Source organism: Triturus cristatus, chromosome 5_1 (genome assembly GCF_964204655.1).
Source record: "Triturus cristatus chromosome 5_1, aTriCri1.1, whole genome shotgun sequence".
In the NCBI taxonomy this organism is placed as follows: domain Eukaryota; kingdom Metazoa; phylum Chordata; class Amphibia; order Caudata; family Salamandridae; genus Triturus; species Triturus cristatus.
Window position 1 is genome coordinate 910,723,977 of NC_140587.1, and position 22,875 is coordinate 910,746,851.

The window sequence follows — 22,875 nt, forward strand, 5'->3', positions numbered from 1 at the left end:
TTAAAACATTTAATTTAAAAAGGAACAAAATGAGGGGGTTCATTTTGCCATAGAAAGTATGATTAGTGCTGCAGAAAGAAAAATTAGGGCACATTTTGAGTGACTTCTCAAATCCTCTTCTATTCCATTAAAAAATTCTGACATGCAGACTGAAACATGCACTTTCAATACCAGCAGCAGACTTCCCTGGTGAGCAGTAGCTTTACTACAGTGATCTAATAAGCAACTAGAGTGCTAACATTCTGAATTTATGGCAAATTTGTGACACATCTGAATGCCTTCTTGATGGAATCAAAGTAAAAAACTAAAAGTATTTCCTACTGAGGAGACTGTAGTAAATGAAGAAATTAGGAAACATCATAACAAATAAGTCTCCCAAAATGGCCACCAGAGACAAAAGAGTCCAAATGTAGCCCAAATATCACCCAGATGTAGCCCAAGTATAGCCCAATGACAGAATGTCCCAGAGTGTTCTAACGAACAACTAGAGCGCTAACAGTCTTACTAATGACAAAAGTATGGCACACCTGAAGCCATCTTGAATGGAATAAAGTGGTAACACTTAAAACATTTAATTTACAAAGGAACACAATGAGGGGATTCATTTTGCCATAGAAATTATGATTAGTGCTGCAGAAAGAAAAATTAGGGCACATTTTGACTTCTCAAATCCTCTTGTATGTCATAAAAAAATTCTGACATGCAGACTGAAACATGCACTTTGAATACCAGCAGCAGACTTCCCTGGTGAGCAGTAGCTTTACTACAGTGATCTAATGAGCAACTAGAGTGCTAACATTCAGAATTTATGGCAAATGTGTGACACATCTGAATGCCTTCTTGATGGAACCAAGTAAAAAACTGAAAGTGTTTCCTACTGAGGAGACTGCAGTAAATGAGGAAATTGGGAAACTTCATAACAAATAAATCTCCCAAGATGGCCACCAGAGACAAAAGAGCCCAAATGTAGCCCAAATATCACCCAGATGTAGCCCAAGTATAGCCCAATGACAGAATGTCCCAGAGTGTTCTAACGAACAACTAGCGCGCTAACAGTCTTACTTATGACAAAAGTATGGCACACCTGAAGCCATCTTGATTGGAATAAAGTGGTAACACTTAAAACATGTAATTTACAGAGGAACAAAATGAGGGGGTTAATTTTGCCATAGAAATTATGATTAGTTCTGCAGAAAGAAAAATTAGGGCACATTTTGACTTCTCAAATCCTCTTCTATTTCATAAACAAATTCTGACATGCAGACTGAAACATGCACTTTGAATACCAGCAGCAGACTTCCCTGGTGAGCAGTAGTTTTACTACAGTGATCTAATAAGCAACTAGAGTGCTAACATTCAGAATTTATGGCAAATGTGTGACACATCTGAATTAGGCCAGGGCTCAATTTCCGTTCCGCTCGCGAAAATTGCGATAATTTGACACTTTCGCGTTCCGCGGAGAGCGCGAAAATGTCAAAATTTCCGCATTACGCAGCTTAGCGATAATTTGTTTCTTGCTCGCGCTGTAAAATAATACATTCTTGCGCGCGCGCGCGATCGCTTTACCTGAATCCCCGCGTTCGCCGACAAGTTTTCCCGATTTGGTCGAGTTCTCCACGAGATGTTGGATTGTTGGTAGCCATTTGCGCTGTCTCGCGCCCGCTGTAATGTCATTGGTCGTGCGATCAAGTCTTTCTTCTCGCGATCATGCACCGCAAGAAGAGTGAAAACAAGATGGCCGCGCCCGCGAGCAACCGCATGGGTAAGTTGGCGAGCCGCGACCACGCAGAAAATACCGCGAACGGGCGGGAAAAAAACTTCTGCATCTTCGCGATATTTCCACGTGGTTGCAGAGATTTTTAAAATTTTCACGATAGTTTGCGAAAGTCACTTTCGCAGATTCCGCCCACCCCTAATCTGAATGCCTTCTTGATGGAACCAAAATAAAAAACTGAAAGTATTCCCACTGAGGAGACTGCAGTAAATGAGGAAATTAGGAAACTTCATAACAAATAAATCTCCCAAGATGGCCACCAGAGACAAAAGAGCCCAAATGTAGCCCAAATATCACCCAGATGTAGCCCAAGTATAGCCTAATGACAGAATGTCCCAGAGTGTTCTTAAGAACAACTAGAGCGCTTACTGTCTTACTTATGACAAAAGTATGGCACACCTGAAGCAATCTTGATGGGAATAAACTGGTAACACTTAAAATATTTAATTTAAAAAGGAACCCAATGAGGGGGTTCATTCTGCCATAGAAATTATGATTAGTGCTGAAGAAAGAAAAATTAGGGCACATTTTGAGTGACTTCTCAAATCCTCTTCTATTTCATTAAAAAATTCTGATATGCAGACTGAAACATGCACTTTTAATACCAGCAGCAGACTTCCGTGGCGAGCAGTAGCTTTACTACAGTGATCTAATGAGCAACTAGAGTGCTAACATTCAGAATTTATGGCAAATGTGTGACATATCTGAATACCTTCTTGATGGAATCAAAGTAAAAAACTGAAAGCATTTCCTACTGAGGAGGCTGCAGTAAATGAGGAAATTAGGAAACTTCATAACAAATAAATCTCCCAAGATGGCCACCAGACACAAAAGAGCCTAAATGCAGCACAAATATCACCCAGATGTAGCCCACATGTAGCTCAATGACAGAAGTGTGCAAAACACTTATTTTCTGTGTATTTGCAGTTTTATATAGTGCAGACTTGTCAGGTATTGGAATGCTTTACATGAGCATTGGTTACATCACACAAGATCAAATTCATTTTGGTTGTAGACATGGGGAGATTAAGTGATTTGACCACAATCACAGAATGTTGAGCTGAAGCAGAAACTCCAACCTGGTTCTCCAGTTGCAAAGTCTGCAGCTCTGGAAGTAACACCACATCCTTTCGCCAAGGTGCAACATTTAATCAAGTGGTCAACTGGATAAAAAAACATAAAGATTACAAATAATTTAAAAGTTCTTTGTCGCTATTTGAAAACTCAGAAAATATGTCCTCATTTTAGTTTTTTAGAGCACTAACCATAATTTTGATGCAAATAAGACCCTCTCATATATGTAATTTCTAAAGGAAATACTCTAGGTATTACAGTTTTGATTACATCAAGATGACGTCAGGTGTTCCACACTTTTGTAATAAATATAGAATGTTAGCAATCTAGTTGTTCATTGGGATACTGTTGAGAGGCAGAGGCCAGGGGCACGGACTCTGAAAATTGAAGGCAGGTAGGAGAGTGCAGAGGCAACAATTTGACCACACTGGGCAGGCAGGAAGGGCAGTGGCAGCACAACAGACTAGGGAGGGCAGTGGAAAGGGGGGCAGGGGCAACAAATCGACAATACAGGACTGGCAAGAGAGGCTGTGGCAATATAATAGACCATTGTGGGCAGAAGGAAGAGGCAGTGGTAGTACAACCATACATGCCAACAGACCCGTTTCAGCCAGGAAACGTCCAATGTTTTTAGCTCAAATGGGCTTTATTTGATCTGTCTCCTGTCTACAATCTCCTCTTTTTCAATATAACTCAAAGGGGAAAATCAATACCCCAGTTTTTTTTCAAAATCTCCCTCTTACCAAGTTCAAAATGTTCGCAAGTATGGTACATTGAATCATGGTAGGCAGGAGGAATTGGGGTAGGGACATGGACTCGGATAACAGAGGACAGGAGGGACATGGAGAGGTGCACCAAACTGACCCTAAAGGCAGGCATCAGGGTTTGCAGCAGCACAATACACCAAACATCGCATGCGGGACGGGAGTGCAGCACAACAATCCATAGAAAGCAATAGGGAGGGGACAGGACCATGCACATGGACAACAGAGAACAGAGGGGAAAGAGGCAATGGTAGCTAGCTGACCATAATGGGCAGACAGGAGAGAAAGCTGCAGCATAACAGACCATAAAGGGCAGGAGGGACGGATCAGGGGCATTACAATGGAACAGACAAGCCAGGAGGGAGGGAATAGGGGGTCTGCATATGGAAACAGAGGGCTGGGGGCAAGGTGGCAGGGCAGGAGCAGCAAGATGACCATGGAGGTCAGGCAGGATGGGCACTAGAAACAAGACACACCATGGAGAGCAACAATGAAACTATGGTGGCATACACACAGACCATGGAGGGAAGGTGGGAGGGGGTCAGGGGCAGCTAGCTGACCACACAGGGAAGGTGGGAGGGGCCATGGCAGCACAGAAGACCATGCATGGCAAGCGGGAGGGTTAGTGGCAGCACAATGGCTATGATGGGCAAGAAGGAGGGTGCAGGGTCATGCACAAAGGACCATGGAGGATAGAAGGGAGGGTCAGGACCTGGGCACAGACAAGAGAATTCAGGGGAAGGGGCCTCACAACAGACCGCGCGGGGCAGGCAGGAGAAGCAGTTGCAGCACAACAGATCAGGGAGGGCAGAAGGGTGTGGCAGTAAAATGGACCATGGAGGACAGGAGGAAGGGGATAGGGGCATGGCATGTGGACAGGCAGGGTGGAGGTGGCAGGGACAGGTTACAGTCATCTGACAATGCTAGGCAGGTGGGAGGGGAGTGGCAGCTCAACAGAACACTCAGAGTAGATAGGAGTGGCAGGTCCATGGAACATGGTGGGCAAAACGGATGGAGCAGGGGCATGCACAAAGACATCGGAGGGCAGGGAGAAGGAGAATAGGGGCAGCAAGCTAAGCACAGAGGCTAAGCAGGAGGTCAATGATGGGCCATAGAGTTGGGCAATGGAGGGCAGGAGGAGTGGACTGGTACATCATGCTAAATGGAGGGCAGTGGCAGCACATCAGACCATGCATGGCAGGAGGGAGGAGACTAGTCCATGGATTCAGACAACAGAGGATAGGGAGGAGGTGGATGGGGCAGCAAGCTAACTGTTCAGAGAAGGTGGGTATTAGGAACTTTATTGTTTTTAAAATGTGTGTCTGTGCGAACTACTTAAAATATGAACAAGTATGCAGCATAATCTCACTTTTATTCAGGAAGAAGAGGACGTTTGTGACTGTGACTCCGGGCTCACTTGGCAGAAACGCCCCCTGACCCTCCACTCCCATCGCAAAATGTAATGCCCGTGAAAAGGGTAGGTGGACGCAGTGTTATATAGAACATAGTCCTGAGAGCACGATTGAAAATGAAAACTAGATGTAGTACATGGTATAAACTATGCACCAAAAAGTGTGAAATAAGATGAACCGGGGTGTGAAATATAATATGCAATACATTGTGCGCAATGACAGATTCATTGGAGAGCGCGAGATAGCACAGGCACTAGTGCGTGCTATGCGATATGCGCCTTGGAGTGTAACATGCACAGGGCAGTGTTGTGTAACATAACTAGTCTCTAAAGTTGTAATATAAAATATGTGCTGGGGAGTGTAACGTTGCATATGCACTGTGACAAAGAAATGGATCCCAGATTGTAATATGTATGGCATAGCGCTGTGCGTTATAACATACACATCGAGGAAGGCACGTTAGATGGGGCAATATAACCCGTGCGAAGGCAAGTGTGGCATGACATATTCACGGGGTGGTGTTACAGTGCACATGGGCTAGAGAGTGTCATAGCATCCGCACTAGCTGGTGGAATACAACACAGAGGTGTGAGGCAATCGGCGGGCACTGGTGGGTGTAACACAGCATTGGGCTCAGCCAGGAGCACGCTGTGACTCTCAAGTGAGGTTCGTCTCCTTTCCAGAGAGTAAAATAAAAAGTATTACACATCCGGTGGTGGATGTGTTTTTTATTAACCGTGAGGGGGGTTTCTTGCATAGTTTGGTTGAATTTTTGTCGAATCCCCTTTGAATGGCTTGGTGTGCGTGTATATTAAATGTGCCCGTCAATAGCTACCCATGTTTGTATAAATAAACGACAAGGGTGTCTACTTGGAGAGTACCCACCGGCGGGAGCGCCGGGATTAGGCACAGTAGGGCGTCAGACACGTCAGAGCTTCACTAGCGGTGTAAATACATTCCATGTGGATTCATTCTATGCATAGTCGCCTTTTAATGAATATCACGCAAATCGTCATGGTGATAGGTACATACGGTTTGTCCAGCATGTCCTAGGTGTTTCTATAAATATATATATTTTTAAAATAATAAGAAACAAAGGCCGGCCCCGGGGTATGGGGTCCCCGGAGCCATAAGTGGCCTGAGGAGGGGGGCAACGCAGCCCCCTCCTAAAGAATTTAAATTAAAAAAAGGCCATGACCCGGGGGTTGGGGTCCCCGGGGCCGATTAAGGCCTTGGGTGCCAAATTTATTTTTTTCAACAAAAAAAATTAGGGTGCAGGCCCTGGGAGATGTGGGGGCGTTATAGTTAGCTGGACTTTTCACTCGTACAAAACCATTGAAATTCCCCCGTTATAGTTAGTTCAGCTAACTATAACTCGCGCGCCCGCAATGCACTGCTGATGACGTCACATATTACATCACTCATGACATGGTCAGTGACATCACTCATGACATCACTGATGACATGTCAAATTACATCACTAATGACATCACTGATGACATCATCCTTGTGATAGAGTGGCAGACCTCCTCTTCCCCTAATATAACCTTTGATACACACATTCAAAAATAGAAACTACAATGTTCAAACAATGGACATACCAATACCAGTTACAACAACCTATACAGTAATTCTAAGATCCACATACACATCCACTCATTCACCAACAGTCCTATACAGTCACTCATACATGTACTCACTCATCATATGTACTCACACACCTATACATCCTGTTACATAACGCCACTCATCCATTTACTCACATACATAGTCACTCATGCTAATAAAGAATCAAACATCCATTTACTTGCATATACAGTTATACACACACCACCACACTTACTTCTACAGAACTTACACATACTTAGTCTTTTAAACAATCACTTATAGAAACACATACTTATTCATACAGGAACTCTTTCAATCTCTCACTCTCACATATACTCACTTATATACACCAATAGTCACATATACTAGTTTAGAACATATGTAGTTACTCATAAAGACACTATTGAGACAGTCTATCACTCACTAACACACCCATGCACACACTCGTCCACCCATACAGTCCTGCACACATGCTGTCTTCAACACATACAAACAGTGAGTCACTCATTCATGCACCTATGCACTACGTAATACCCCCCACCGAACCATACAGACACTCAGACACTCATACTGATACTCAAAAAACCAACTAATAACCTATATTTGCTCACTTAGCGCCGGGACACCTCCTCGTGAGGTAGCTGTTCGCGCTTTACAAATATCAGTATTATTATTATTATTATATAGACACTCATGTAGCTACTCACCAACCCATGCAGCCACTTATACACAAAGTGAGAGACTAACACAGATATTTACACATTTAAACATTACTCACTAAGCCATGTATTCACTAAGATACACTTAATCAGTCAGTTATACAATCAATTTTTTAAAAACAAATCATCCATTTAGACACTTATATACCCATTTATTCTTCCATCGACCTTGAGATATACATATATAAAACAGATGTAATTTTCAGAAAAACACACATTTACTGGATGATGTCATCAGTGATGTCATTTGAGATGTCATCACTGATGTCATGAGTGATGTCACTGACCATGTCATGAGTGATGTAATATGTGACATCATCAGCAGTGCATTGCGGGCGCGCGAGTTATAGTTAGCTGAACTAACTATAACAGGGGAACTTCAATGGTTTTGTACGAGTGAAAAGTGCAGCTAACTATAACGCCCCTGAAACCTATGTTTTTTTTCAGTGAATATATATATATATATATATAAAATATATATATATATAAAATATATATATATATATTTTACCTACTGCCCCCGTAGACCCCCACCTTCCCAGGGCTAATGTGATAGAGGGGCCTCAAGGACCCCTCCCCACCCTAGGGACCACCACCTCCTTGGAGAGTTTTAACTTTCATGTTGGGGGGGCCTCGCGGACCCCCCCCCCCCCCGGCCCCAAGGATTACCACTTCCTAGGGCCAAAGTGTATTATAAAGAAATGACAGGGGGTCCCCGGCCATTCTTGGCTTCGGGGACCGCCACCTCCCCATGGCAGGGGATGTCCTTGGGGGCCAGCTACCCCTCCTGTTATCTCCAATAAGTACCACACAGCGAGATTGCTAATAGGTCTTCGAAGGCCACGCCCCCTTTCTCCACCACTTTGTAAACCTGGTTCAAGTTGCACTACTGGTTGGGAGATGAAGTCCACTTTACTCCTGAGAGACTTTGGGGGCCAAGAAGCCCTCCTAGTATCTCCTGTAAGTCATAAACACTGGGATTCCTGACAGCTGATCGGAGGCCCAGCCCCCTTTCTCCACCACTTTGCAAATTGTTAAAAAAACCTCTAGTAATTCAGTGAAAAAAAAACAAAAGTTATTGGGACGTTATAGTTAGGAATTAGCATTTAAAAAACCTTCGAAATTCGCTGAAAAAAACCAAAGGTTACTGGGATGTTATAATTAGGCTCAGGTTTCACTCATACAAAACCAGTGCAATTTAGCCGTTATAGTTAGTGAGCTAACTATAACTCGCATCCCCACAATGCACTGCTTATGACCTCACTCATCAGTGATGACATCTCAATTGACATCAGTGATACATCATCTACAGCATGGGTACTCACAAACTTTCTCTCGGGGGGCAAATTTACAGTGTGGTTTATGGCCGAGGGCCGCATCGGTGGGGGCAGGGCAGTAGGGTGAGGGGGCGGGGCTAGAGCAAAATAAAATAACTATGCCCATGAGGTTGAACACAGGCCTTGCAGCGGACGCCTTCGTCCACTGAGCCACCAGACCCGGTATACACACATCTCTCTCTCTATTTATCTCTCTCTCTCTCTCTCCCTCCCTCTCTCTATCACTCTCTCTCCCTCTCTCCCTCCCTGTCTCCCTCTGTCTCACTCACTCTGCTTGTCTCCCTCTCTCTCTCTCTGTCTCCCTCCCTCTCTCCCTCCCTCTCTCTCTCTCTCTGTCTCCCTCCCTCCCTCTGTCTGTCTCTGTCTCCCTCCCTCTGTCTGTCTCTGTCTCCCTCTGTCTCACTCACTCTGCTTGTCTCTCTCTCTCTGTCTCCCTCCCTCTCTCTGTCTCCCTCCCTCTCTTCTCCCTCTGTCTGTCTCTGTCTCCCTCTGACTGTCTCTGTCTCCCTCCCTGTCTCCCTATGTCTGTCTCTGTATCCCTCCCTCTGTCTCCCTCTATCTGTCTCCCTCCCTCTCTCTGTCTTCCCCTCTCTGTCTCCCTCCTCTATCTGTCTCCCTCTTTCTCTGTCTCCCTCTGTCTTCCTCCCTCTGTCTCCCTCCCTCTGTCTCCCTCCGTCTGTCTCCCTCCGTCTCCCTCCCTCTCTGTTGCCCTCCTCCCTCCGTCTCCCTCTGTCCGTCCCCCTCTGTTTCCCTCTCTCTGTTTCCCTCTCTCTGTCTCCCTCTCTCTGTCTGTCTCCCTCTGTCTCCCTCCCTCTGTCTGTCGCCCTCCTCCCTCTATCTCTCCCTCCCTCTCTCTATCTTTCCCTCCCTATCTCTCTCCGTCTCCCTCCCTCTCTCTATCACTCGCTCTCTCCCTCTCTCTCTCTGTCTCCCTCTCTCACTCACTCTGCTTGTCTCCCTCTATCTCTCCCTCTCTCTGTCTCCCTCTCTCTGTCTCCCCCTCTCTCTCCATCTGCCCCTCTCTCTCTCCCTCTCTCTCCCTCCCTCCCTATGTCTCCCTCCCTCTGTCTCCCTCCCTCCCTCTGTCTCCCTCTGCCAGTCTCCCTCTGTCTCCCTCCCTCTGTCCTTCCCCCTGTCTCCCTCTGTCCGTCCCCCTCTGTCTCCCTCTCTCTGTCTCCCTCTCTCTGTCTTGCTCTCTCTGTCTCCCTCTCTCTGTCTCCCTCCCTCTGTCTCCCTCCCTCTGTCTCCCTCCCTCTGTCTGTCTCCCTCTCTCTCTGTCTCCCTCCCTCCCTCCATCTCCCTCTCTCCGTCCCCATCTGTCTCCCTCTGTCTGTCTCCCTCTGTCACCTCACCCGCTGCTGTCACTCCCTGCTGCCCACCATCACCTCACCCGCTGCTGTCACACCCTGCTGTCCTCCTCACCCTCTGTCACCTCACCCCCGCGCGTGTGTCACCCTGGGCTGAGGCTGCTTCCCGGGCACACACAGCCACTGCTGCACCGAGTACTTCACAGGTCTTTTAAAGACCATTCACTTGTTAATGAGGCTTTGTTGTATTTCACCTCTTCTTGGCGCCCCTGCATCTCCACTCAATCAGAGGGGAGATGCAGGGGCACTAAGAAGAGGTGAAATACAACAAAGCCTCATTAACAAGTGAATGGTCTTTAAAAGAATCGCCTGGCCCCCATAGCTCCGCGGTGATTGCTGACAAGCACAGGTACGATGTCTGCAAGGTCCGCGGGCCGCCAAGGAAGGCTTGCCGGGCCGCTGGCGGCCCGCGGGCCGTACTATGAATACCCATGATCTATAGAATCTCTGATGCACCCACTCACACCCTCATATAACCTTTCATAAACCCACTCCAAGTTCCACACTACCATTTTCAAACCCATTTACACACCCATACCAGTACTTACACAGTCACTCACTGATTCATAGATCAACACGCATATCCACTCACTAACTCATACAGTAACTCATACACCCACTCACTCACTAATACAGCCACTGACATATCCACTCATACACCCATATAGCCACTCACACTGAGTCAGTCACCTAGGGGTAATAAGCGTCCAACTCCTGTCCTATATGTCGACAATGTGGTTCTCATTTCTACAACTGCAAATGGCTTAAACTTTTGATTGACACGTTTGTCTCGTATATGGATGATAAAGATATGAAAATTAACTTAAAGAAAACATTTACCATGAAGTGTGGGAAAGGGAGAGCCAAAACAATTACCTATCATATTAAGGGTGAGGGCTTGGATGAAACCCAACATTTTTCATATCTTGGTATACAATTTGCTAGTTGTGGTAATGGAGGGCCACAGCTGAAAGCCAGGTAATTGACATTTTTAAGTTCTATAGAAGCTCTCCTCAGATTCTCCGCTAAAATAGGAGATAAGCTAATCAGAGAATTATTGACTTCATACAAAAGTAAATGTCTCCCCAGTGTTAATTACAGGGCGCCACTGTGGGGCTGGGCAAATTGCACCCTCTTACAGTTCCAAGAGAATATCTTCTTAGATAGACTCATGGCGGTCCCAAAGTCAACCTCCTCTTATATCATACACAAGGAACTGGCAGTACTAAAATGGGGGTATGGTCACAGACGCTTCCTAAATGGCCATGCAATGGTATATCTAATCGATCTACTATGCACTTAATTCTGTTTTGTAAATTTCATAAGGACTTAAGAAAGCAAATTTTACTACACTTGTTTGTCACTGGAAACTATATCATCAGGAAGCTTTTAGGTACATCTGTACATTAGAAAATGTAAATTTATATTATTCTGTCTCCACTTTTATCATAACTGCAATCTCCAGAAGGAAACGTCTTTCATATCTGGAAGGACTAACATGTGAGGTTGTGCTATGACACTACTGTAATGAAGTGAGATGCTCTAGTCATTTATAAGAAGCACAGGAAATTAATTAAAATTACTGAGGAGATTGAGAGACTCATGCACAGTTTACTATTTTACCTTCTAACCTCCTTTTACATTTATTTGTTTATACTGTGAAATTGAATTTAAGTGTATTTTATCCTGTTTTAGCCTTGTGATTCTTTTATGGCTATCCGTATTATCTGAATAAAGATTTATGAATCGAATCAACACCTGGTGCTCATATAAGGCATTTCATACTGAACATTTCCCTGTAACTATTTACATGTTTTATTCAATATCTCCAATCGTTTAGTTCCGAGGTTGTTTTTACAGCCTATACTAGACCAATTATTTACTCATACTGACATTCAAAGGCAGTCTTGAGGGAATTTGTAGAGGTCAATACTTTGTAACATTAGAAACTGAAAAAATCGAACCGGGCTGTCTCAGGGGTCTGTCCATCCCTCTGATCTGAAAGTATCAGGGTGTCCCAAAGGAGGAAGGTATGAGGCCACCTAGTGAACCGCAGGGGGGGAGGCGGAGGGGAAAGGGCAAAGAGACTCTACTGGCATGTCCTCAGTGAGTAGGCATCTGATGGGGGGGCAGGGAGATGAGGCTAGGTAAGGGGGGGGTGTTCCTCAAATCTGCCACCCTGGGTAAGGGTACATTCCCCCACAAGGGATGTAGCTGCAAACCCCATCTACCATGTGTCATCTTCTTCATCCATATCCTCCAGGGAGTCCACTCGCGCTCCCTTGCCTTAACAGGTACTTCCTGTCCCTTTTCATAACCCCCTGTATCCTCAACTGAGTGTTCCCGGGTCTCTAGCACTTCCGTCCACAACCCCGCAATGGGGCGTCTATGTACACTGCAGGCATCCTCCCTAATTATAGCTATCTCCTCGGCTCTAGCCAACACCGTGACTGCTCTCTCCCAAGTCGCAATTGCTGGTCCCACCTCTGATTTCCATATCATTGCTATACGTCTTTTATCCAAAGCCAGGGCCAAATCTAGGAATTTAGCATCCACTTTCTCTGCCTGAGGGCTGGGAAATGTGCAGGTGAGGGTGGGGCCCAGAGTTGTGTTGAGGGTATGTTCCACCACCTCTCATAATGGTCGCAATTAGGGACAGCTCCAGGTCATGTAACCAAAATCTACATCCTGGAACAAACATCAAGGGCAGGGTCGTGGTTCCCCACCATAGATTGCTTGTAGTCTGTGGGGTGTTAAGTAGGTCATGTCAACGTAGTTGAATTTGGTACACAGATCTTGCTTAGTGGTCATCCTAGATTTAGCAGTTCACTTCCTTTGTCACATTGGTTAACTTCATTCACAATGTCACATAGGCAAACGACCAAAGGCCTCCTGCAGGTCATAAAGTTTCTATACTTCCTCAGTTGTTTTATCATAAAGCGGCACACTTTGCTGCCTCAGAGGTCATTTAGCTAAGAATGTGCATACTAGTTCCTTAGCAGGCATCTGCATGACCAGTAAGAGTATGAAAACCCAGATCAGACAAGAGAAATATGTCTATTAGCTAATTGGAAAAGTAACTCTAGCTTTAAATAAGGTGGCACTGGATGCCTCAGATATTATAGCTCATGTTGTAAGTTCCTTTTGCCTGTCAGTGCTCTTTGACTGAAGAAAAGTGCAGCAGAATATAGTGTTGAAGGCCCACAGCTAACCTTTTATTTGCTTCTGTCAAAATTCAATGAAGCACACACTTATCACAGAGAACAACAACGACGCCAACTTTGCCGCACTGATCGATAACCTCGCCAACCTCGGCCTCAGACAACTCATCACTACTCCCACCCACGCCGCCAGCCACACGCTTGACCCCGTCTTCTCTACGAGCACCCACGTTGCCTTCGACCACACCACCAAACTCCACTGGACCGACCACCGCTGCGTCCATTTCACCTTCAAGAAACCCACCACGCACCACTGCACCCAACAGCTGCCCGCCGCTGCTGGAGCAAAGTCACCGAAGGCCAGCTGACCACCACCCTCGCCCAGAACCCACCCACCAACACCACTGACCCAGACACCGCCGCCCGCAACCTTAGACAGTGGATCGACGACTGCGCCAACACACTCGCCGCGCTCAAGAAACCCTCCAACAACCGCACCAGCAAGAAAGCCACATGGTTCACCGAAGAGCTCCAGACCTCCAAACGTGCATGCCGGAATCTGGAGAAGAAATGGCTCCACGAGTGTACACCGGACAACCACACAGCCCACAAGGACGACACCCGCTGACATCACCACTTCATCAGACTAGCCAAGAGATCTTCCTTCAAAGCCCGCCTGGACAACAACGCTCACGACAGCAAAGAGCTCTTCAGCATCGTGAAGGAACTCTCCAACCCCAGCGCCAACGACATCCCGCCCTCACAAGAACTGTGCGACGCACTGGCCACCTTCTTCCACCGCAAGATCGCTGACATCCATGACAACTTCAACACCACGACCGCCACGGCAGATGCCACCCCCCTGCAATCATCACACGCACCAACCACCTGACCTCCTGGGCCAACGTCGACGAGACACGCAAGGTCATGAACTCAATCCACTCAGGATCACCTTCAGCCCCCTGCCCACACAACGTATTCAACAAAGCAGACGCAGCCATCGCACCCCAACTACGGATGGTCATCAACATCTCCTTCGAGACAGCGACATTCCCGGAAAGCTGGAAGCACGCCAAAATCAGCGCCCTCCTCAAGAAACCCAAGTCGGACCCCAAGGACCTCAAGAATTTCCGACCGATCTCCCTGCTCCTGTTCCTGGCGAAAGGTCATCGAGAAAATCGTCAACATGCAACTGGCCCGCCACCTTGAGGACAACAACATCTTAGACCCGACCCAGTCCGGATTCAGACGCAACCACAGCACCGAGACAGCCCTCATCTCCGCAACAGACGACATCAGGCGCCAACTAGACAACAGCGAAACATCAGTCCTCATCCTCCTGGACCTGTCAGCTGCCTTCGACACGATCTGCCACCGCACACTAAAGACACGCCTCCAAGAAGCTGGAATCCTAGAGAAGGCCCTGAACTGGACCACATCCTTCCTCGCCGGCAGGACCCAGAAAGTCCGCCTCCCCCCCTTCCGTTCCGCAGCCACCGACATCATCTGCGGCGTACCCCAGGGCTCATCCCGCAGCCCGACGCTGTTCAACGTCTACATGGCCCCCCTCGCACAAATGGCTCACCAAAACGACCTCAACATCATCTCCTACGCTGACGACACCCAGCTCATCCTCTCCCTCACCAAGGACCCGCACACCACCAAAACCAAACTCCACGAGGGAATGAAGGCTGTCGCCGATTGGATGAGGAGCAGACACCTGAAGCTGAACTCGGACAAGACAGAGGTCCTCATCCTCGGACCCACCCCCTCTGCCTGGGACGACTCCTGGTGGCCAACCACGCTGGGAACAGCACCAACACCCACTGACCATGCACGCAACCTAGGATTCATCCTCGACTCCCCCCTCTCCATGTCAAAGCAGGTCAACGCCGTCTCCTCCTCCTGCTACAACACCCTCCGCATGCTCCGAAGGATCTACAAGTGGATCCCTACCGAAACTAGAAGAACGGTGACACAGGCCCTCGTCAGCAGCAGGCTGGACTACGGCAACGCTCTCTATGCAGGAATCCCGGCCAAACACCTGCGACGACTACAACGCATCCAACACGCCTCCGCCCGACTGATCCCCAACGTCCCCCGCCGCAGTCACATCATCCCCCACCTGAGAGGCTTACACTGGCTCCCCGTCGACAAGAGGATCACCTTCAAGCTCCTCACCCACGCACACAAAGGACTCCACAACACCGGACCAGCCTACCTCAATAGCAGACTCAGCTTCTACACCCCCACCCGCCAGCTCAGATCCGCCAGCCTCGCCCTTGCCGCTGTCCCCCGCATCCAACGAACGACATCCGGCGGCAGAGCCTTCTCCTTCCTCGCCGCCAAGACCTGGAACTCCCTCCCTACCCACCTACGACAGACCCAAGACCTGCTCTCCTTCAGAAGACTCCTAAAGACCTGGCTCTTCGAGCAGTAGCGGCACCCCCTCCCCTCAGCGCCTTGAGACCCTCACGGGTATGTAGTTCACTCTACAAGTACATTGATTGATTGATTGATTGACAGTGATGCACACTTTTGTCATTGGTTGAAATTGGCCTGCTGGGAAGAGGACTATGAGAAAAATAATGAAAAGTTAAATTAAGTTACAAATTGAAGGAAAGGATAGAAGGAGGGGAATGAGAAGCAGGAAATAAGGAATATTTGGCAACAATAAATGAAAGCAATAAGCGCTTGAAAAACACTGTCCTCGGATTATTCGCGATAGTAAAACATATAAACTCTGATAATCACTGATTTGCTATGAGTTTTGTAAAACACTGAACCTCCCTGCCCCCAGAACTTGCAACATATAGAAACTGAAAACAGGAAAGCCTGCATATATCTTACATTGTGAAATAACTTCATTTTTCAAAATTCTTTCTGATAATGTTGGAGTTAGTTTCAGAAGGTGGCTTGATGCTGTGCATAAGTTTTTATTTTTCATATAATATCTCTTGGCACTGTAGTGTAACTTTAGCCAACATGTGTTTGGCCCCATTGGGTACAGTAGGTCAGAGGGTTTCTCAAGGCTAGAAATAATGATGGTATGAGTTTATCATATGTAATTATTACAAAATACAATTTCAAAATAAAGGTGTACAGGAACAGCAACATACTCTTAAGGTGTATATATACATGTGATCATGTAGAACAGACACCTGGTGACATAGCGCATGCTGTAACCTTGTCATGACAGACATAGGTGAAATGTGGTCAATTAGCAGTATTTAGTTTATCATAGTGTTAGGTTCTTAGATCCGACTGTAGCTACCAGCTTGTTAAAATTACCCATGCATTACGACCTATAGTAGCAAGAAAATGAACTTGCATTTAGTTTGTTTAGATGTAGACAGATTACCTTTAACTACTGCAGCATTGCATAAAGTAGCCCACACATAATCAAGCTATATTGTAATTGTATTTATATAGCGCTTACTACACCTGATGATGCGTTTAAGCACTTTTTGGTGAGTAACACGCTACTCCAGAACCCAAAAAGAATTTGTGGTGGATTAGTATAGGGAAATATAAGTTACTTTGAGTGGCGGACATGCAAGTCTGTTGGTGGGATTGAGTAGGATATTGGTGGGATAGAAGAGGAAGAGTCTAGAAAGTGTTATTTGGGAGATCATAGTAGTAAGATAAAGCTTGGGTTGAGTAAAAGGAGAGATGGAGGAGGGAAGAGTCTCTAGAAAGGGGTTAGGGAACTCATAGTAGTAAAATGAGGTTTGAGATGAGTCAAAGGGAATAATTTAGAAAGAGTTGTTTGGGAGATCATAGGAGTAAAATTAGGTTTGGGGTGAGCCAAGGAGGGATAGAGGAGGAGAGAGTCTAGAAAGCGTTATTTTGAAGATCATAGTGGTACAATTAAGTTTGGAATGAGTCAGAGAGTGTAGGTAGAGGTTATATTGAGAGAGGTATAGGGTGAGAGAGAAGTGAATTTGAGAGTCTCAATTGTTTTTTCAATTATATTTTCTACAGTAGTAGTAAAGTAATAATTATATAGTTACATAGAAAGCATATACATTTGTAAGGAAGATAACATAGAGATTGAGCACTACAGGGACAAGTAAATGGAAGTCATGAACACAGGTGTGTGCCTCAACAGCTGGCCATGGGGGCAAGTCTTTTGCATAAATTGACTGTCCTTTTATCTTGAAGGAAAATAAAAGGGGAGCAAATGTCTTCTGTCGGTGACTTACAACAGGTTCACAGTGTTCAATCACTAAAACATGCCTCATCATTGTGTAAACATTAGTACTTTGAGGGAATTGTCTAGATGTAGTGTAATAAAGTGTGGCAAAGAAATGTTCTTTGACCTGTAGCTACATAGTGACTTCGCTTGTGCTTTGCTGTTCAGGCAACCAATACAAGTTCAACAAAGCTGCATGGATAAAGACTCAGGACTGTGGGAGGTGGGGGCTGCAATTGAGGGTAATAATCAGCAGCCCCCAAGTCGTTGCCATCAAAAGGCTTGGCATCATTGATTTTTTCCCACTTCTCTTCTCCTCTTCTTTTTCTTTCTTTATAGTCAAAATTAAGACAATTGAAAGTGCAGTATATTCAGTAGAGCCCATCTTCTGAGTACCCAGAATATAATGTATGTAAACACAGCAAGCACCAATAGGGATACTGAGATGTAAAGGCAGTGAGAGGAGCCATGGGGTAGCAGTGCTATCAAGATGGACTTCATCACGCCTCCCTTCGACAACTTACCCACCCTATTAGAGGACCAAACACAAGGGCGATAATGGAAAATACTGGATTCTGGAGCAAGTTTTAAAGATGGTGGAATTTCCTCTAGCCTGCCATCTTTATGGTCGTGAGCGTTCCTTCAGTCCCACCGATTCTGCCTTGGATCAGTATTGTCACCCGAAATCAGGGACCCTCCATTAGTGCCCAATTATAAACCAGCTATTTAACTTGAACAACAGACCTGAGTTCAGTTTTACACCAACTGAGCAGTGTGCAGGATAGAAACATTCTATGGCGCTATTGTATTTGGAAACACCGACGGCACTGCTTCTAGGAGGTGCGAGTCCCACGTGCCCCATCATAACTCTGATTTATCTAGCTGCCTACTTTCATGACCATTTGGTTTGGCCGCTCAGTGAACCACTAGACAAGGTCTACATTTTCACGAGAATGCTAATATGTGCTTGGTAAGTACGTTCATGTGGAAGTCAATTGACATGTCATAGAAGTGCCTGCAGAGGGACAAATAAACATGCACAATATTTTGAGGCAACTACACTATTTACAATGTCTTGCAAATAATGAAAAGTGTGTTCTTGTGAAATAAAAATCTTTAACTGAGGTCATTGGTCCGAATGTAAGGCTGCGCTTGTGTAAGTGTTGCCTATCTATTTACTCCTTCTTGTGTACAACCGTCCTAGTAAAACTACTTCAAGAGCTTGGCTATTACTTTCCATGCGGTAAATATGGTTATCCAAATCTTGTGCCCTTGGGTTCCTCTTTTACTTTTAATACATGTGCAAGATGATATCTGAAAATAGCACTTAATTTGCATGCTTTTACGAGGGAAACGGGCACTTCCTTCCAATATATGGCCAGAGACAAATGATCTTTTAACACTCAACAGGAGGCTGCCTCACTGGAACTGTTAGATGTTCTCGATTCAGAATGATAAAGATTGTATTATCATTTATTTTGACCTGTGGCAGCCACACATTAAAAGAAATAAAAACATTAAATGAACACACCATTTAAAAAAATTGGGTTAACAAGTGGACAAGTACACCAAAGGCTGAATGTTGACTTTTGTGAATCACTCGCCCTTAACTTGCAAACTTTCTGATGTTAAGGAAACAGGTATCTAGAAACCTATTTTTTTTTTTTTTTAAATATTTTATTTTTCCTCCGACCAGTAGTTACATGTCATTGAACCATTACCTAAAAAAGTTTGGTTGTGTTATGGAATACTTGCCGGCTCAGAATAATAAGCTTGGGTGGTACGTGAACTGGGTGTGAGCTATTCTGGTCCATGGAATTAGGGGTAGAAAGAGCAGGTGCCTCTGTGGGTTGGCTGTCATAAAGAGAGCACAGGATGTTCCCACCATATGTTATGAGGCATTTAGTGGCGGCTCTCAATCGGCCCACGCCCATGCCCTCAGTGAGAGCAGAGATCAGATGGCCATGACCTGCTGCCTATCACAAAAGGGGCGATGCCAAAGGATGGACGGAGCGTTTGAACAAATCAAACACTCACCCCCAGTCAACTGATCTGGGTTTAATCCATCATCATTCTTTAGCTCACTCCACAAAAGGGGTGCAGGCAGAGCGGGAACTCCTGGAGCCCTCTTGGTCAGAGCGTCTCCAGGAAGCTGGGGCTGCTTCCCGTCATAAAGGTGCTGCACAGAACCTCCCCCTCTCAGGACAATGTGTCTACTGTGAGCCGGGGATTGCTCCGCATCACAGACTGAGCCCCCCCAGACAACCAGTCTCCTCAGTAAGATTGGGGCCTGTTCCCCATCACTAAATCTATCCAGACAGACTCCCATTGAGCAAAAGCTCCAGGTGCCCACTCCTGGGATATGAGTTGGGTCAGGTGTCTGTAAGTGGCAGCAACTGGCAGGCGATCAGGTCGCACCCATCCAGCCCGGCAGTGAATACTAAGTCATAGTCAATAGACAATGCAGTCTAGACTGATCCATCTCAAGAACACAGCAGTTGTGCAAGGGTGTGATGTGACACGCCAGTGGGACCAAAGCAGCCCAGACGATCACACCAAGAACCCTGATGTCTGCAACCAGCTCCAACAAGCCATAGCTCACTCGACATTCAACCCATTTCTCTCAGTCATCAAAAAGAAAGAACCCTGGCAAAACAAAAGCACCAAACCATTCCAATAGTAAAGCAACTCCATCAGAGTCAAAGACAGAATTCCGATGGAAGAGGGAAACTGACTCACCGAACACAATGTGTTACAAATCAATCAGTTGGTTATACTTCTTTGTTTTACTACTCTTTCACTGCTTGCATTGTAAACAATTATTTTTATTTATTGCAGGTAAGCAATCGAGGCGAAGCTCATTTGGAGCTAAATGCCTTTAGAAGGAAGCATGACTGTGCCCTGGTGGTCTCGGGTGATTCCCTAGAGGTAATATCTGTTGTTTTTTTATTTCAAAAAACAAATATAAATGCATACGAATCAGATTTGTTCAGGTCATGGAGTTCTTGAAACATTAGGAAATATTATACAGAATCTAATGTAGATTTAAAACTTTTCTAGATGCTTCACATACAGATGAAGTGTTAATTCAATTAGCCTCTCATTCTTTGGGAAATAATAGTGAGTCTAATTTTCTAGTAAGGTTGTGAGATATCCAAATCTCAAGTAATTTGCTCTGTAGAATGTATTCAAGGGTTTTAAACTACTCCTGGGAAGAATTTATGGATTGATCTGTTTTCTTGGAGAAATAATATTTCTTTGCAAGGTAAATACCAGCTTTATACTCCGGTGTGTTTTTTGCTATAGTATTAATCATTGTCACAACTGTCTTTATTTCCTTGAGCTCACCTTAGGGTAGGTGGTTTAAATTATTTCATTTTGTACACTTTATAGTACATAGTTGCATTCTTCTCTACAGCATCCCATGTGACAGTCTCAGTACATGCCTTTAGAGCCCTCACTAAAAGAGACCTGCAACCCTCAAAACTGTTCACAGTGGAGAACAAGCATTTAAGCACCCATTACATACAACCACTAGCTTAGTCTGATTGGGTTTCTTTGAGAGAAAAAAACACAGACTAAGGAGTCGTTTACGATGTCGTTCGGAAAGCATTTTGACCGAATCGGTCTCGGAATGGTTTCCGACCGAATCGGATTTGGGGAGTCCGACCGACCGATTACGATGGTTCCGGATACCATTCGGTCGGACTCCCATTGACTTCAATGGGAGCCTATGTTCCGACCGAATACATAGGTTTCCGTTGAAGAAAGAGGTGGGTGGGGAAAATCGTGCACCCTGTGGGGGCAACCCCTTGGGGCCTGCCACATTGTGCATGGTTTGAAAGGGGGGTCCCTTGGGTACCCTCTCGGGCCCCATTCGGAAATCTCCGGGTGAAGGGGGGCCTGCTACGACCCCAAAGTCAGATTTCGACAGCCAATCCGTGTCAGACAAACTGATTCGAAAAGGATATCCGAATCCGACATTGTAATTGCTCGGTCAGAAACACAGTCCGTAGACCTGTACGAGTCGGCTCCGAAAGACTCGGTTCCTCCGAATGCCATCCGGAACCGAGCCTGAAAGTCCGAACGCTTTCGTAACATCGTAATTGGTTGTTCAGAAAGCTTTCCGAATCGGTCAGAAAGACGGGTTCCGAATCGGATTCAGTGGACCCGAATCCAATTGGGAGCCTTTCCGAACGACATCGTAATCGACCCCTCAGTAGTCTGTATCAGTGACTCTGCAAAGACTAAAACCCACCCTGGCCGGTCCACCATTAATGACTGTCTATTTCATGCAAATTTATACGATATTTTCGGGTAGAGTATAGTGTTTATATTTAGCTTATATACATCTAACAGAAACAAAACATAACATGCAGAATCGTATCACTTAATACTAAAACACATTTCCATTAATCAATTATGTCTTCAAGTAACAAAATAAAATAGCATCTTCATTACGTTATACATAATATTAATATGATCAATAGAAAATCCAAAGCAGTGTCTAAGAAGCTACAGCCAACACATGCTTTGGTGTATTCAGAAAAATGTGCTTCTTCAGAGCTGATATTTTTTTTCCATGTGTATTTTATACATGGAAAAAACCTAATTATTATAAAACAAGACAGAATTTGAAAGATACATATTATACATTCATACAAAGTTTCAAAATAACCTCTATCATTAATTCACATCCTCAAGTAATATACATTGAAATGGTAAATGTGTATACACAACTATTCAATTTGACACGTAAATGGTCTAAAAAACGATTGATAATCCTACATGCAACAAATTGATATAAACAATAAAGTGCAATCAAATTTAAATTTGTATATATGGACAGAATATGACTGTCAACTACAAACAGCATTGGCCTCCATCTTAATATTTAACTTTGTCTAATAATTTAAGAATTCACATGTTTATACAATTTGTACTCTTATTTTCTTGATCACTTAATCCCAATAATATTTTAAGCTTGTGGTATACCCTCTTTGCTACAATTGGTTTACAAGGAAAAGGGGCACATAGTAAAAAACAATTCATCAACTATCTTTGATTCTATCACTTATGTCACAATGCAAGGAGTTACAATAATAAAATTAATGAAGCACATAGCTAATCAAATAAAAAAATATTGTATAAAGGATAGATTATAAAGGGAATTATGTAGCTTCCTCAGTGTAATGGATTACCAAATAAAATAGAGCAGATGTCTCCAACCTTTTCTGTAATAAGATCTACTTATGTTCAGTGAAAGCTTCCTGAGTTACTAATATTATTAGAGATCGTATAGTAACCACATAAGACAAGGTTTAATTAATGACCACCATATGCAAGAGTACTAGCAGTGATCACCTCGGTGCATCAGGCAGGGTTACCAGCAGGAATGTAAAAAATGCTTTATCTATGTCAAATGCCTCTACTTGGCTAACACATAACAGTCATCGCTGCAATG

At 45.0% G+C, this 22,875-nt stretch overlaps 1 protein-coding gene across 2 annotated transcripts in view; it reads left to right on the top strand.

The window, feature by feature from the left end:
* Positions 1 to 22,875, top strand: part of ATP9B (ATPase phospholipid transporting 9B) — a 2,296,170-nt gene that overhangs the window by 2,164,886 nt on the left and 108,409 nt on the right. For both annotated transcript variants that reach the window (XM_085605931.1, XM_085605930.1), the window contains exon 21: positions 20,250 to 20,339. In XM_085605931.1, the coding sequence (XP_085462057.1) occupies positions 20,250 to 20,339 (90 nt within the window). The remainder of the gene's footprint in view (positions 1 to 20,249; positions 20,340 to 22,875) is intronic.